Genomic DNA, 15,423 nt, shown 5'->3' with positions numbered 1-15,423 from the left:
TTATTCTTTCTGGATAAAGTTGTGAAAGTCGATTAAAGGCAAGTGATTTAACAAGTGATGAAAGGAGAAACTTTTATACAAAGCATCATCTTCCACAGAAGGCTCAAGTTTCTCAAAAACTCAAACAGACAGAACCTTATGGGCTTTACTTCTTGGACAAGATATGAACTATACTTTTATGAAATATGTATACTTATACAACCTTGGAGAAGAGACATTATTATTATTAGGAAGCAAGGACCTCGGAGGGAAGCCTAGTCCTGGGAACTACAGTTTTGGGCTTCACCTCTGACAAAATTTATTATTAAGCACCACTCCTAAAAATTTCTGTGCAAAGAAAGCTCACCAGTCCCACATTCTAGAGCAAGAAGGCTGCTCTACAAAGAAACCTACATAAATCCAAAAACAATCGGCACAGCACACACCATTCTAAGGAAATGGGTTGATCTGCTAGATAAGCCAAAGGGAGGAATTCTGAAATAATATACAATAAGGGTCTTGAATGAGTAGAAAGATTAACACTTTGTAACAAAAAGCTCTTTTCAGAGATTTTAGCTCACTGAAATAAAAGATTATTTACAAAGCCTCTCAAGCAATATTTAAAGCATTTACTTTTTGAAAATCTACCAAATTAATAGATTTCAGCAAGCCAACAAGGAAGTTTCCAGCTAACAAGAGAAATCTCTAAGGAATTCAAGATTTCTATTTCTAATGCGTCAAGCTAACCCTTTACATACAGAGAGATATATACAGAGGTTAGGAGGATATACAAATCCCTGGGCTGGGGGTGTAATGAAGAACAGAAAAAAAGAAGGAGAAAAAAACTAAAACAGGCCCTTGGGGTTATCCTGCTCATCAATCACTGTTCTGTGTTTGTGTTTTGGGATTTTGTTTTTGTTCTATTTTGTTTTGCTATTTAATAGTCCTTGACAAACTAGCTGTCCATCTGACTCAATACGGAGTGCTTGCAGACTCTCCAACCCTATTATTACTCAGACAAGACTAACTTTGCTCCTTCAAATTAAATGATTCTGGGATTTGCCACAGCAAACAGGCCCAAATCACCTAGCCTCACCCCAGGAAGGCACTTCCCACATGCCCAGCAGGCTCTGGTAAACCTCTGGTTTACAGCTAGGATACACCCACAGCGGCAGTGCCTTCTCTGGACTGAACCTTCCCTCCCATCCTGCAGCTCAGCTGTACCAGAACTAGGTCAAACCCCTGAGAAGCCAGGGACCAGACCTCACTTCAGAAGACATGGTAACAAGTACAACATCATGCACAAAAGACAAGACAAGGCAGATGGAGGACTGAGGGGTGACACTGTGGCAGCAAAACAAAAATATTACATTTTATAAATGTATGGAGAAAATGTACTATTAGGCTATGATTGTTCATTAAACTTATGAAAATTGAGCTGTTTCAAAGCAAATGATCATCAGGAATCATGAATTGCCAATATAGCTCTTAAGATTTAACTGCAATGACCCTGAGAATAGCGTTTTATTTTCATTTATTTTCATAGTAGTAGTTAGAAATATGAAAGTTACTAAGATTTTTGTCAATTTAAATAGAGGTGTACTGAGTGAATTATTACCTGTTTCTAACCAGTCAGGATGGCTAGAAACGGAAAAACAACAGAGAGCTTTAAACCCCAACAGGGATGTGTACACACAAAGAACAAACCTTGAAGCTTTCCAGCCTCTAAGATTTCTGCCAACATTCTTAGTCATTACACAGAATACCATGATGTGACTCACCACCACCTACACAGTTATAGACTCTGATAGACATGTTTTCATTCGATATATAAAAATAAGGAGCGAGAAATCCCACAAGCAAAGGGGGACTAGTCAAGATTAGTGAGTTTAGTGTCGTATGATTTTCCTCTTCCCCTTAACGGTAGGCAATGCAAACTGTATTTCATTTGCTACAGAAAGTCTGTTCTAAACCTACAGACTTTGTACTCAGCTTCTATTATTCAATTAGAATCTCTTTAGAGTGACTTAACTTTTAATTAATCTGAATCACCAGCAATGCTTCAGCCACCCAAAATAAACAACTGTGTTCTAAATATCTGTATCATCTCCTACTATCCACTCATTCACCCAAATTTCCAATTTTAAAATCTATAACCTAGTGCAATTTCAGCTGACAACACTAACTAGAGAATTTCTAAGCAGTGTTTTCCTAACTGAATGGTGGGACTTTGTCCCCTGGGGTGCAGAACCAGCTATAAGGGGACAGATGAGCCAGGCACCTTGAGGCCCACAGGAAGCTCGGAGCCCAGTTCGACAGGGCTCGTTCTCTACAGTGCCAGCACTACTCATGCCACCCCAAGGCCCTCCCACACCCTCAAGAGACTTGTCTGGCCCCTCACCTGACACATTTAAGCTTTAATTGGGTCAAAAGACAATCTAGCACAATGAGTCTCTTCCCATCGTGCAGCTGTGCATTTATTTTATGCTGTAATATATGTGGAGAAACTTATAAAAGTAGAAAATATTTCCTAAACACTATTACCCTCATGCTTTTAATCTGCTACCATTCATGCAGGCCACTGATGTTCCCATAATGACTAACATCCTGATGAGTAAAGAGAGTGACAGCAGCTGAGTGGGGTACAGGGATCAACCCAAATATATCACCACTGCTTCAAGAATTACTCAGAATATAAACCCAGCTGCTGGAGAATTCAGCAGTCATTAATTCATACATTCACTCAAATACTTACTGAGCATCTCATGTGTTGTGTTTCAATAGTTAGCCAGCCAGCCACAGCATTTATTGAGCACCTACTCTGGGCAAGGCTCTATTCTAGGCCCTGGAGACCCTGAAAATCCAAATACAATACCTGAGCGATATCTGCTCTTTGAAGGTGCAAAGGTATTCAAACACATAATGAATTTGACATAGTGAATCATTCACAAGAGAATAAACTTAAACTGCTTGTTGAAAAGATGGCAAAGGGCTTTCCAACTTCTACTCCAGAAAAATGCCCATCTTTCCTGAAAACAATCTATTGTATATTCCAAACTTTCCAATACTGTATTTGGTTAAATTTAGTTCTTAAATACTGCAATGTGTAATGAAATAAACAGCTAGCAGCTTTAGGAGGTTTCCAAATCCATTTAAAACTGGACAAGGAATTTGGTTTTGTTTTGTTTTTTAAAAAAAAAATTCCAATCTACCCATCCATGAGGCAGGAAATCGTAGTGATGTAGCTTGTCACTGAGCTTCCATTACACACTTCAAGTAACAGTATAAAATTCCAGAGGAATTCTGGGAATTGAGGGTTGGAGGGGGAAGGATTCCAAACACAGCAGGTAAAAACAGAACTGAACACACCACCCATTCCTTGGGCACTTTCCTCTAAAGGGCTGGGTCACATGTTTTGTGAGAGTAAAGAGTGGTGTTTAGATGATTCCCAGAACATCAAGATATATTCTTTTGTACACTTATTTGTACAAATGATCTGATCCTTCTAGGTATTACTAAAACACATTTTCAAAATTACTCCTGAAAGCATACCTAAACCACACTACTTACAGAGATCAAATGATTCCCCCAACCCCTTAACAACTATATTAGCTTATGTAGGGATACATAGAGGGTGGGAATATTCAGTTAGTACACTACTGTGACTTTGTGTAATGTGCATCCTGGAGCCTAAAGACTAAGTTACATAATTAGAGTTTAAATTGCAGCCAAAGCCTAGTGGATGCCATGCAGGGTCGCTTTAGAATTCATGTTCATAGAAATCATCACGATCAAAGGGATTTATAACTATTTTCTCAGTAGCATTTAAATTCAAAGATGGCTTTTTGGTGCCTCTATTTAATAACAAAGTTTTCCTGTTTCTTCTCTCTATTTCTCCATGCCCCCCTCCATTTCAAATCTCCTTGATATACTATTGAGAAGTATCCAGAAATAAATGATAACTGGACTGATAACAAGGTACATGAAGTCAAAGTCCAAATTTAATAGCCTGTAGAAAAGGGTTCAAAATGATCATAGTGATGTAAAATACAAATTTAAGAGTAGAAAGAATAGTTTTTGCCTTAGAGTTTTATGGATACGTCTAGTGAATCAGAACACCTGAAGTAAACTCACAAAATGATTTTGACCATCTTCCTGTCTTTAAGCAGATAGGACTTCAATCAGTACAAAGAAATGTGTTATGTCCACTGGAGTGAAAATCTGCTTTCAACCCTAGATTCTTAGAAGCAGTGCAATATTTTATTCAAAAGTGTAACAGATACAGGCAAGCAACACCACTTATATCAACATTGGCCTGCATCACAAACCACTAGCTATTTTCATGGCCAAAATAGTTTGCTTATCACATTCTAGATTTGAGATCTTTTTGTCTTTGTTACCTTTAAATTGACTGTATACTGGCAGAAGTGCACATTTACTACATAGGAATTTTAGCACTGTGCACATTTAAGTCCATATCTACATGTCCACTTTCATTTGTAACGTACTGCATATTTTCATACTGTTCTAAGTATCTTTTAATGAACTCATCAGGTTAATTTATCCAAAATGTCATAGTGTCAAGGGAGGATTTACTCAATATTTTCTTTGTCAATGAATTGTGTCCTTTAGCTGAACATAATTTTCTCTTTTGACCTTCATAGTTTTGTCAAATAAAAACAAATCTCACGGAAACAGAACAATTTTTTCCTTCATTACATTCTGCTTTTGGCTTCCAGACAAGTGCATATTCTAAAACTATTCTAGACATATCTTTGAAGTGTTTATACAGTCTGATTTCCTCTACTTAATTACCAAACAATGTTTCACACTCTAATTAAAAAACAATAGAATAAAACTACAGCTCCTTACAACCAGTTTTTCTTCTATTAGTTTAAAATTATTTGTTCCTAATTTTTTCATCTTTCCTTAAGACAGGAAATTGAATAGCTCCCGTAAGAGACTTTCTATTTTTAGTTATGGTCTTAGCGTAAAAGACAAGTTTTAAAAATACAGTGATGAAACTTCTTCCTGATTCTGGTGATAATGGAAGAATTTTATTATTAAAGAGAGTTTAAAATGGTCCTAGTAATAAGAGAAATGATGTAGACGGCTTGAGAAAAGGGCTAATAATTCTCATAGCTGGGAGAGGAACAAAATTTGTACACTGCTCAATAGTCAGGATTGACTTAAATTCCTGTAACTCCATTCATACCAAAATGACTTCATAATATACTGAAAAATGAAGTGATTACTGTGTAGGCTCCCAATTCAAATTATTTGGCACAATGACTATGAACTCATCTAAATTCAATGTATCAACCAAATTCTCTCACCTCTGTTATCCTCATTTCTCAAATTCATGTGCTGGTTACTAATGCTGAGAACGTTCTCAGTTCTCAGAAATAAAATTGACCTATACTAATTATATCTATTTATGATTATATTTTTAGAATACAAATTTTATCCTATAATACCTACCATTATTACACTCCCCTTGAGGTTTTGACTTTTTTTTGATAATCTTCAATAGTATAAATGACCATTTTGTGACCAATAGTGGATTTCTCAACAATTTCTTTAACATATTTATATTTTCAAAAGGCATAATGATATGTTTTCCCCAAACATTGGAACCATTTGTCCAATAAATAGGGGACTAAGAATTAGATCTGAAAGAACACAGATTAGGCAGAAAAAAGTGAAAAATGGAATTGGTAACACTTCAGGATTAGAAATATATTGTTCATATTGTTTATTATTTCCAACTAGCCATAAATTCACATTGCTATGTTATAAATGAAAGGTTTCCCCTAAAAAGTCCATGCAGCATATGCAATAAGTGTGCTGTAAGAGATTTACTATAATGCACTTCAAAAATAATAAACAGACTTTGTTTTAAACCTGGATTTCTCCCCCGGAAGTCTCACACAGAAAAAGAAGTGGGATATTTTACCTTTACAGGGCAACAGAACTGAGGAGGATAGAAACTTGTAAGGAGAAACTAATTCCCCTGTCACTGTTGCTGAGAGATGTCTTGTAGGAAACCAGAGAAGAAAGGAAGGAGGTCCTGGTAACTCTCTCTCTCTCCTTTCTATTTCAAATCTTAAAATATCCAAAGGAGACATGTATTATAATAAAAAGGCATTTCATCTCAACCAGTGAATTTAAAGGAAATCATATTCAGAGTCTACCCAGGAAGCACACTAGAGCAGGACCAAACTTAGCAACACCTCACAAAGACTGCACAGAGCAATGGCTATTTTTGTGAATGTAACCCGGCAGCAAAACGTTTAGATCTACATTGTTGTGCTTGGTTTACTGAGAAAACCTGTAAGAAAGTGGAGGTACTTTCCTCTGGGTCAACGACAAATAGGGGACATAGATCTACTAAATCAACATGCCAGCCATCCCACACACCTTTCCAGGCTCGCCTCTCGGAGTCCCCAGGCCTGCCCACACCCTGTTTTCAGGCTCCAGCCAAAATGAACTGCTCGCAGTTCCTGGAGCCTTCCTTCCACGCATCCCAGCTTCCACGCAAGCAGTTCTCACTGTAACACTCTTTCATCTCCCCTTTGCTGGGAGAACTCTTTGTTTTTCTTGTCTCACATTAAATGTCACTTCCCCTGGAAAACCCTCCGAGAGCCTTCACAGGAGCTCAGGTAACTGCAGGAGTGAGTGCCAGCCAACAGCCCCCTCTGTCCCCAGCAAGTTGGAATTAATGAGATCTAAGCTAAGGAATCAAGCAGGTAGAAGTTCGACTGCCCTCCCTGTACTCATGAAAGCAGCACTGGGGAACCAAGATTCCATCTGCAAACAGAAGACAGAGCCCGTGGGGACCTTGGTGCTGAATGAGACATGTACCCGCTGCTCACAGGGAGGCCGCACAACTGCACAACGCCCATGGGGCTCACTCCTGTGATGTGCACATCACCAAGGGCCAAAGATGGTGTTTTCTGGAATAAGGTGAACTTACAGAGTGACAAAGAAAGGGGGAGGCACTGAGCTGTGCACAGTCCAACAGGAGTGAGGAGGAAGGAGAGGTCGGGAGTGTCACTCCAGTAAAACGTTCTCTCTGTGAAAAGCAGGGAGCACAGTCTCTTCCCTAACATAATACGCTGTGTGAGCCATGCTTCTCACAGCACTCAGTCACACCTGAGCAGAGTGCAGAGTGGCCGGACTTCTCGTCAGAGCTTCAGCTTCACAATGTCATCAAGGACCCCATCTTGTTTACTCAGAACTGGCACAGACTGACACCTAATCCACACTCAAAATCAAGTCAGTAACTGACCACACTTCTGTTCATCCCAAAGGAAATGTGCTACTGCTGCTGAGACAGAACAAAACAATAAAGAGCATTGTCATATCTAGGCTTGTTCAAGTAAGGATAATCTAATAAGGCCTTTAAATGTTGTCTTCTTCGAAGGAAAAGAATACAGCTGAACCCCCCCCCGACCCCGCCCCTTGGTACCAAGGATCGATCTTAGGACCATGTGCTTGTGAGGCAGGTGAGGTGCCACTGAGCTAAATCCCCAGACTTTTTTTTTTTTGAGACAGGGTCTTGCTATACAGTTCAGGCTGGCCTTAAACTCACTATGTAGTCCAGGTGAGCCTCAAATTTTCAGTGATCCTCCTGCCTCAACCTCCCTGGGATTACAGGTGTGCACCACTGTGCCTGGCAGCTAAATCTTATTTTAAGGAAGCAATACTAAGTCTCAGAGCACTCACTTGTTCATTTTGACTGGGGTAGTGGGCAAGGTGGAAGAAGTGGAAAGGGGAGGGGGAGGCAGGGGCAGAGCACACAGGAATGAATATCTGAATGCTCAAAAGGCAGATCACATATGGTTGGCAGAGATTAAACAGATAATGTCTTATTTGTTAACTATCTCAAATAATTTAGAATTTGTTAGCAGGAGACTTTATTTCTGACAACTCACACAAAAAAATATCCCTCAGGTTATAATTCTTTAGAAGCTACAAAACAGCTTTAAAAGCAGCTGGTTAATAAATTGGGTAGAAATGAGTTAGAAAAGTGTTGGCAAAAATGAGGAAAAACTGAAGCCCACATACATTGCTGGTGGAAATGTAAGATGGTGTAGTCACTTTGGAACAATCTGATCTTTCCTTAAAAGTTAAACATCCTATTCCCTTAGGACACAGCAATTCCACTCCTCAGTATACACCCATAAAAAGTAAAAGCCTGTTTCTATGCAAAAACTTGTATATCAATATTTATAGCAGCATTATTCATAATAGCTGAAATTAGCAAATCGCAAATGTCCATCAGTGATGAATGGGTTTTTAAGAATGTTATATCCATATTTGGCAATTAAAAAAAAAACACAAAATAGTAGTATGTATTGCAATTAATGAACTTTAAAAACATGATGTTTTTCAGATTGGTTTTGTTTTGTTTTCCCTGAAATACAGTGGTGGCTTTCCTTTTTATTCACCATTAGAATGCTGTCTGGGGAGAATATTTCCAGAGCTGAGCATCTACCATGGGTTTTAATGTCAACAAACTATACCTACACCAGCTATTAACATTAGCATCAAGAAAAATAGGCTTAAAGCCAATCATAAAGACCATGTATTGTGTGATTCCATTTACATCAACTGTCCAGAGTAGGCAAATTCTATGGGACAGAAAGTTGATCAGTAGTTGCCAACAAATGGTGGGGCTCAGGATAATAAGGGACTGATGGTTAATGGATATGAGGGCTGTTTGTTAGGATGGTGAAAATGTCCTAAAACTGATCTTGATGATGGTCACACAATTCTATGAATATACACTAAAAGCTACTGAATTGCACATTTTAAATTGGAGTCATATGGGACATGAATCAGGTCTCAATTAAGCTGTCTAAAATATACACAGGATGTGGGACTAGGACCTCCAGAAAGCACTATGGCCTGAGACTGGATAATCCCAGCTCCCCTCCCTGTGTCAGGAAGCCTGCTGGAGAACAAGGCACATTTTGCTGGTCACCTTCTTTAAAGATTCACTTGCCTGAACTCCTATCCAGGCTTGCTTTACTTATGAGATGATAAAGTTGCAGCAAGCAATTCTCAAAGAAACCCATTTGATGTCACATTTTAAAAATATCAAACGAGTGCCTCATCAGAGGAAGCACAGGAAACTTGCTTACAATAACCAGCTCTTGTGAGATGGTTCCCAACAGATGCAAAGAGGACTGCTAAGTAAGTCAGGGTCCAGACCGGCGCGAGTACAGAAAGCACATCAGCTTCCAAGAAAAGGGAAACCCTCTGAGCTATTTGCTTAGGGTTGTGCTCAGACAGACCTCAGATTATCCCTCAACCCTCCTGCTGCACTTGGATGCAGGGTGTAAAGTATTTACTAGATGTGCCAGTCTGTTTAAACAAGTTATCCTTTTTTATATTCATACAACCTCTATCAGAGGATGGTATTATCCCATCTTGAAGGAAATTTCCCTGGGCTGAAGGGCTAGTGGATGGCAGTGTTGTCTGGCTGCAGAGTCCAGGCACTCGGCCACTGCTCCCTCTTCTATAGTGGGTAGAGGCAGAATCACTTCTGCAACTGCTCGGGAGAACCCAGAGCAGAAGCTTCCGGTGGCTCTGAGCCCACCTCTCTTGCCTCAGGCCTCCCCTGGCAGTTGGAAGGATTTGTGGTCTACATCCCTGAAGTCAGGAGTAGACAAAAATCCATTGTCACTCAGCAGGACAGATACAAACCTCAAGATAATTTGTTTTCCAATGGCTTTGGCTTAAAGATCTGGTTTAGCATCAGTTTTTTAAGAACTAACAGCTGCAGGGAATTTTCAAACAGAATAGAGACATCAATAGGGCAGAGTGGAGTTTCCTCTCTTATGAATGCAGAACAATGGGCTGTCTTCAAGATGTACATGGAAATGCCACCACATGGTCTCCTGCTCAAGCCTCCCTTGGGGAGGCTAACAAAATACGACTGTATGGACCATGGACAGGGGATGCTTGGCAGGCACGGGCTCTGCCCAGTGGCTCCACTGTCATTAAGGAGGTCTTTGTCCATCAGTGACATCTATCTCTTTAGGTTGCCTTTCAGTTTTAAAGTACTGTACTAAAACCAAACCTGTAAATGCATCTTTACTGCCCTTCTTGACAGCCACTGTGGCAGATGATTCACTGCCCCTCCCTGGGAGAGGACTATGTGTCCTCCACCCACCTCAGTGACCTCAGGCGAGGCCACATGACTTTGGTATCAGTCCCTACAGGACAGTGACACCTCCTTACTCTGGGATCTCAAGGATGGCTGTGTGGTCTGCACTGACCGGGAGAGGGACACTCATGATGTGTTACTTACAAGCATGAGGTTAGAGCCTGCTAGTGGGTGGCCCTGACTGTCTTTCCTCTTGGACAGTAGATAGCGAGGAATGAACCAGAGCTGACCCACAGAAGTTGCAGCACTAGAAGAGATGAGCCTGTACTGTGGTAAGCACTGAGATTTTGGATGAGCCAGCTTAAGGCAATGAAGACTGCCACTAACCTTGATGCCAGCACTTCTCTGGCCTTCAATTCCTGCTGACAGCTCACTTCCTCCAGAAAGTCCTCCCTGACCACACACCTCAGCACCCTGCCTGACACCCATAACACACACACACACAGTCTATGCAGAGGTGACCTGAGCTTACTCCTTTGCTGGCGTTACATCTCCCTCATCACTGATCCCATTCTACTACTGAAACTGCCACATCTGTGGGCCAAGTTCTTTCCTTCTTGAACCTCTTCATCAATACATAAAATAGAGTTCTGCATGAAGCAGCAAGGGAAAGGGAGTAGAGTCCTCAAATACTGAAAATATTGAGTATTTTAAAGTACAGACCTCCTGTTACAAGTCACTTCTTTTTTCCAACCAATTTTGGTTGAAAACGGGCCTGTTACTTCACTCAGGAGACCAGAAGGCAAACACCAGCTTCACAGGCTCTCTCAAACTGACTCATCTTTTTGATTTGTAAGAGAACTCTGGTCTGTAAGAGCTTGAGTGACACAGTCACTTCCAAAACATTCCAGAAGGGCAACGACACAGCCTACTTTCTTGACCTAAGAATCATAAAAATGACAGCACCCTCCAGAAATTGTTGAGCGATCTAAAGGGTTTGATTAAAAGCCAATTCATTATAAAATGTTAGCAGTGATCAAGAGAGGATACAGAACTCCTGTAACATGTACTGAGCACATTTATGAGCCAGGCACTGGACCACTCCCACTGTGGACTGTTCTCATTTAAATATTACATCAAACCTAGGAGGAGGTATGTTTTTCTCCACTTTCCACAAAACAGGCTCCATACCTATGCAGATAAAGAGCAGTAAATGGAACCAAGGTCTTCCAGCCCCTTTAAACTATGCCACAATGTCCTCTGAAACAGAATGGAAAGAAATACTACTTGAGTAATGGCTGGAAAGTGAAGGTGGTGAGCGCACTTGTATCTCTTGATGAACAGGTCCTACACAAGACACATCATCTCATTGGAGGGCAGTGTGCTCAAAAGTAGGATAGGATCTATAAAAAGTTTCCCACAACAGTTATTATTCCAATCCTATCATTAGGCTAAATAATGACACTGTACTTAAGTAATAATGTCTTTCACCAAAGGCTCAAGGACAAATTGGCAAGTATAACTAATTTTTAAGAAGAAATTAATATACATTGAGAGGGGCCAGGGGATCACTGGAGATTTCCAGAAGGTATAAAGTAGATGAAGGAATTACTTATGCACCCACATACAGACTCAGGGTGAGATCAGGACAAATTAAGATTTAATACTACCATATAGCTGAAGACCTGAAGGTCAAATGTGTACACAGCACTTGGAGGTAATGATATAACCCTCTGCTGCCTCCTCTTCTCCACGACTCAGCAATGACAGTGAAAGTTCGGATGTAAAGGGTAGACAAGGGCCATGTCACTGACAAGGGAAAGCCCACGGCAAACCAAACCAAGCCCTGCACATCCTCTTTTCTCCCTCCCTGGCTCCCTGCCAGTGCAGCACAGATGTCTGGAACTCACCACAAGCTCACTGAACATGACATCCAGCTCCTCCACAGGGGGCATGGGCAGTGCTGGCTCCATAGTCTGAAGCGCAAAGTTGCTATCGTTTCGCAGCCGATACGTGATTTCTGGGTGGTCATTATTTCGGAAACAGCAAAAGATAAATGAAATCCCCCGGCCACCTCTCTTCCTTGGTGCCATAGCTGAATTCTGTTCTGTATCCTGATATGACTAAACTCTGCAAAAAGAGGACACGGCATGGTTAAGCATATAACAGACAAAAGAACTGTTTAAAAAATCAGACTAATTCAAGAAAACGCCCCTGTAATGGTGGCGATGTGTGGACCCTACTGGAAACAGAGGACACTCTACAAGGGGCTTCAGTCCAACTGGGCAGTGCCTTTGACCCACTTGCTGAATGTTCTCTGTGACCGACTGCTGAGCCAACTATACGACTCTGATAGCTCTACCCCATGACACGTGCTCTAGTCACACTGAGCTGCTGGCCATTCCTTGTACGTCGTGTTCCTTTACTTACCTACCTGCTTGGCCCTTGTTACTCTCCCAGCAAAAATGACCTTTTCCTCCTTGTCCCTAGGAGATCTCATTCCTCCTGTAAAGTCCAGTTCTGATTTCTCTTTCGCCTTTCCTCAGGGAAATTAATAATACTGCATGGATGCTAAGGTGTATCTCTTCATTCCAGCAGGGCTACATTCTGAGTTCCTTCTTTACACAGGTATCTTCCTGTTAGACTGTGCTAACTCAGTGTGCATGCGTGTGTGTGTGTGTGTGTGTGTGTGTGTGCGCGTGTGTGTGTCTGAGGGGGAGAGGCAGCCTCAATGCCCTCCATGCCAGGAAGAGAGGAGGCACTAAGCGATGAATAATTCAAGTTCACATCAAAACAAGAGAGACTTGCTAGAAGGGTTACGTGATTTTCAAACAGAAAGGATGAAATGAGTTCAGCATAGTCACACAATAGAATATCATGCATTCATCAGAGGAGAATGAGGCATCTGTGTATGTAAAGAAAAATGTTCAAGATCCCATAAACACACACACTCATTCGTGTATATATACAGATACATACATACATATGTTATTTAAAATATGTAATCCTGTAGTATATAGTATATACAGTACATGCTTTAAAGAATGTATTATGTATTTAAGAATATTTATGAAAAAGTTTTAACAGCAAAAACCACAAAAACGAAAATGTAACATCCAGGCATGAATTGCAAACCATGGAAAAAGTAGGTCCTGGCATTCCTAAACTCGGTGTCAGCAAAGAATTAAAGAGGCAAGGAATAGAATGTTCCTTTCATACTATTCTTTTAATAATGGACATATATTCATGTGTAATTTTTGTAGATTTTTAATTTTTAAAAAGAGGCAGGGTTAAAAGAAAAGAAAGTCAATGAATTGGCCCTTCTAGGGTTGTTGGAAAGAGCAAAGTAGAAGAAACACACTTCCAGTAGGGAAGGTGGAGGGAACAAAGGCATAAATTCCAGGCAGGAACCACAGGGAGTCAGACTAAATAAAAGGGCTGATGAGTCTCAAATTATTCCATAAGCAATGGGGAATCACATTTAGAACAGGCCTCCCTTGCTCTTCTCTTAAGAAAAAAAAAGAAAGAAAGAAAGTGGAGGAAGGGCTTGATTGCTTTCATTTTTTAGAATTGTGGACAGGTGACCTTGCTAGAGAATGCTAAATGCCTCCAGAGCACAGACTGTTGATCACCAACTAGTAGAGATGCTTAATGTGGTCATGCTGACAGTCACTGATAAGCCACCACAGTGTGTCCTCAGACAGGGTAAACTCTACACCAACAGACAAGATAAAGCTCACATCTACCTTTGAACTGATTTCAGGGTTGCTATCCTGAAACAGGACCACAGCTGTGCTACCTCTAGGGTAGAATTAAAAGCCAACAGGTAGAAGTTATGCCAGACTCCCTGGCTGTGTTGTCTTCAGACCAGACTTACGTGTTAGAAATGCCCAAGGCATAACATATTCCAATCATTAGGCAAAAGGTACCCAAGCTCCTGCCATTCAGCACATGCTCATTTGGGCTTCTCCCTCTAGCTTCAATCCCAACAGCCCTGTTTTCACCTACTCTATCTACTGTAATATTAAGCTTCCAACTTTTGTTTTTGCTCTTTTGTTTTTTGAGACAGAGTCTTGGTATGTAGTTAGGCTGGCCTTGAACTCACCCTCTAGCCCAGGCTGGCCTGGAACTGGCAGCAATAGCTCCTGCCTCAACCATCTGAGTGCTAGGATTATAGGCAAGCACCACCACACCAAGCAGGCATCAATCTCATTTTATAAAAACCTCCTGTAGGTACCCTGCAATTGTAAAAATATGCAAGAGCCCTGCAAAACCCTCCACACTCTGGCCCCATCTTTCCATCTTGCTGTGCAACATCCCTCTCATAAGCCACTGCACTTCAACCGCACTGTTCCTGCTGGCTCCTGCCTCAGGACCTTCGCACGAAAACTGTCTGTGACTGGCACTTTGGCCCTACATCTCAATATGGTCAAATATTCCTCATCATGAAGACCTCAGAACTTTCTCAGACAGCCCATCCCAATCAGCTAGCTGCAGTAGTAATCTTTCCACACCTATTCACTCTCCTTTTATTCTGTGTGACATTCTTCATAGCAGTTGCCACTGTTTGAAATTATCTTATTAATATCTGGTTATTTCAGGGGCCATTAATATATTGCTAACATTTCTCCTTCACATGATAGCACATGGGATCCAGATACTCACATACTTAATGAATACATAATCTCATTTTAAAAAGGGCCCCACTTAAAAAATTTAAAACTATAAGGAATGGGGTTGAAAGTCAAGGGAGTCTTATGTTTTACCTGTAAGATTATAAGCTTTTAAAGAACAGTGAATTCATACAGTATCTATGCACTTGAAACTGTGCACAGAGAGACCAGAAGTATGTCAGTATTTAACAATAGTCAATTCTGAAATTTTGTTCTGTTTTTGTCCTTAAGTTTTTTTTTTTTGGTACCGGGGATCGAACACAGGTCCTTGTGCTTGTGCAGCAGGCAGCAAAACCACTGAGCTAAATCCCCAGCCCTCGTCCTTAAGTTTTAAAATTAAAACTCAACATATCAATATCTGGCATCTTCTGAAACCCAAATTTAAAATCTGTCACAATTTCCTGACTTCATAATTAATATGATGGATAAAAGTTCTCATAAACAACTACGATTTGCAAACATTTCCTGAGTCAAGCCCTCTGCTCGATAGAAGGACAGGGGCAGAAGAGGAGGGCGTTCTCTGAAAGTCAGCAACTAGGACTGTCTGGGTTGGGGAGGGAGGGCAAAGTTAAAAGCAGGGTTTCCATCATGGAGCCCTGCACTATGCTCTAACTGGCACTGAAATAAAGACTGAACAAAGACATAGTTCATTCT

At 40.7% G+C, this 15,423-nt stretch overlaps 1 protein-coding gene across 5 annotated transcripts in view; it reads right to left on the bottom strand.

The window, feature by feature from the left end:
- Daam1 (dishevelled associated activator of morphogenesis 1) overlaps window positions 1-15,423 on the bottom strand; it is a 171,008-nt gene that overhangs the window by 88,338 nt on the left and 67,247 nt on the right. For all 5 annotated transcript variants that reach the window (XM_004837461.4, XM_004837462.4, XM_013067823.3 and 2 more), the window contains one exon: window positions 12,007-12,226. In XM_004837461.4, coding sequence (XP_004837518.1) covers window positions 12,007-12,189 — 183 coding nt within the window. In that variant the 5' untranslated portion in view covers window positions 12,190-12,226. The remainder of the gene's footprint in view (window positions 1-12,006; window positions 12,227-15,423) is intronic.

The sequence above is a fragment of the Heterocephalus glaber genome, unplaced genomic scaffold (genome assembly GCF_053883595.1).
Source record: "Heterocephalus glaber isolate CG9 unplaced genomic scaffold, H.glaber_assembly_v1.0 deba00001608, whole genome shotgun sequence".
NCBI classification, from domain to species: domain Eukaryota; kingdom Metazoa; phylum Chordata; class Mammalia; order Rodentia; family Bathyergidae; genus Heterocephalus; species Heterocephalus glaber.
The sequence above is the reverse complement of the archived record's forward strand: the minus strand, read 5'-3'. Positions and strand labels throughout refer to the sequence as shown.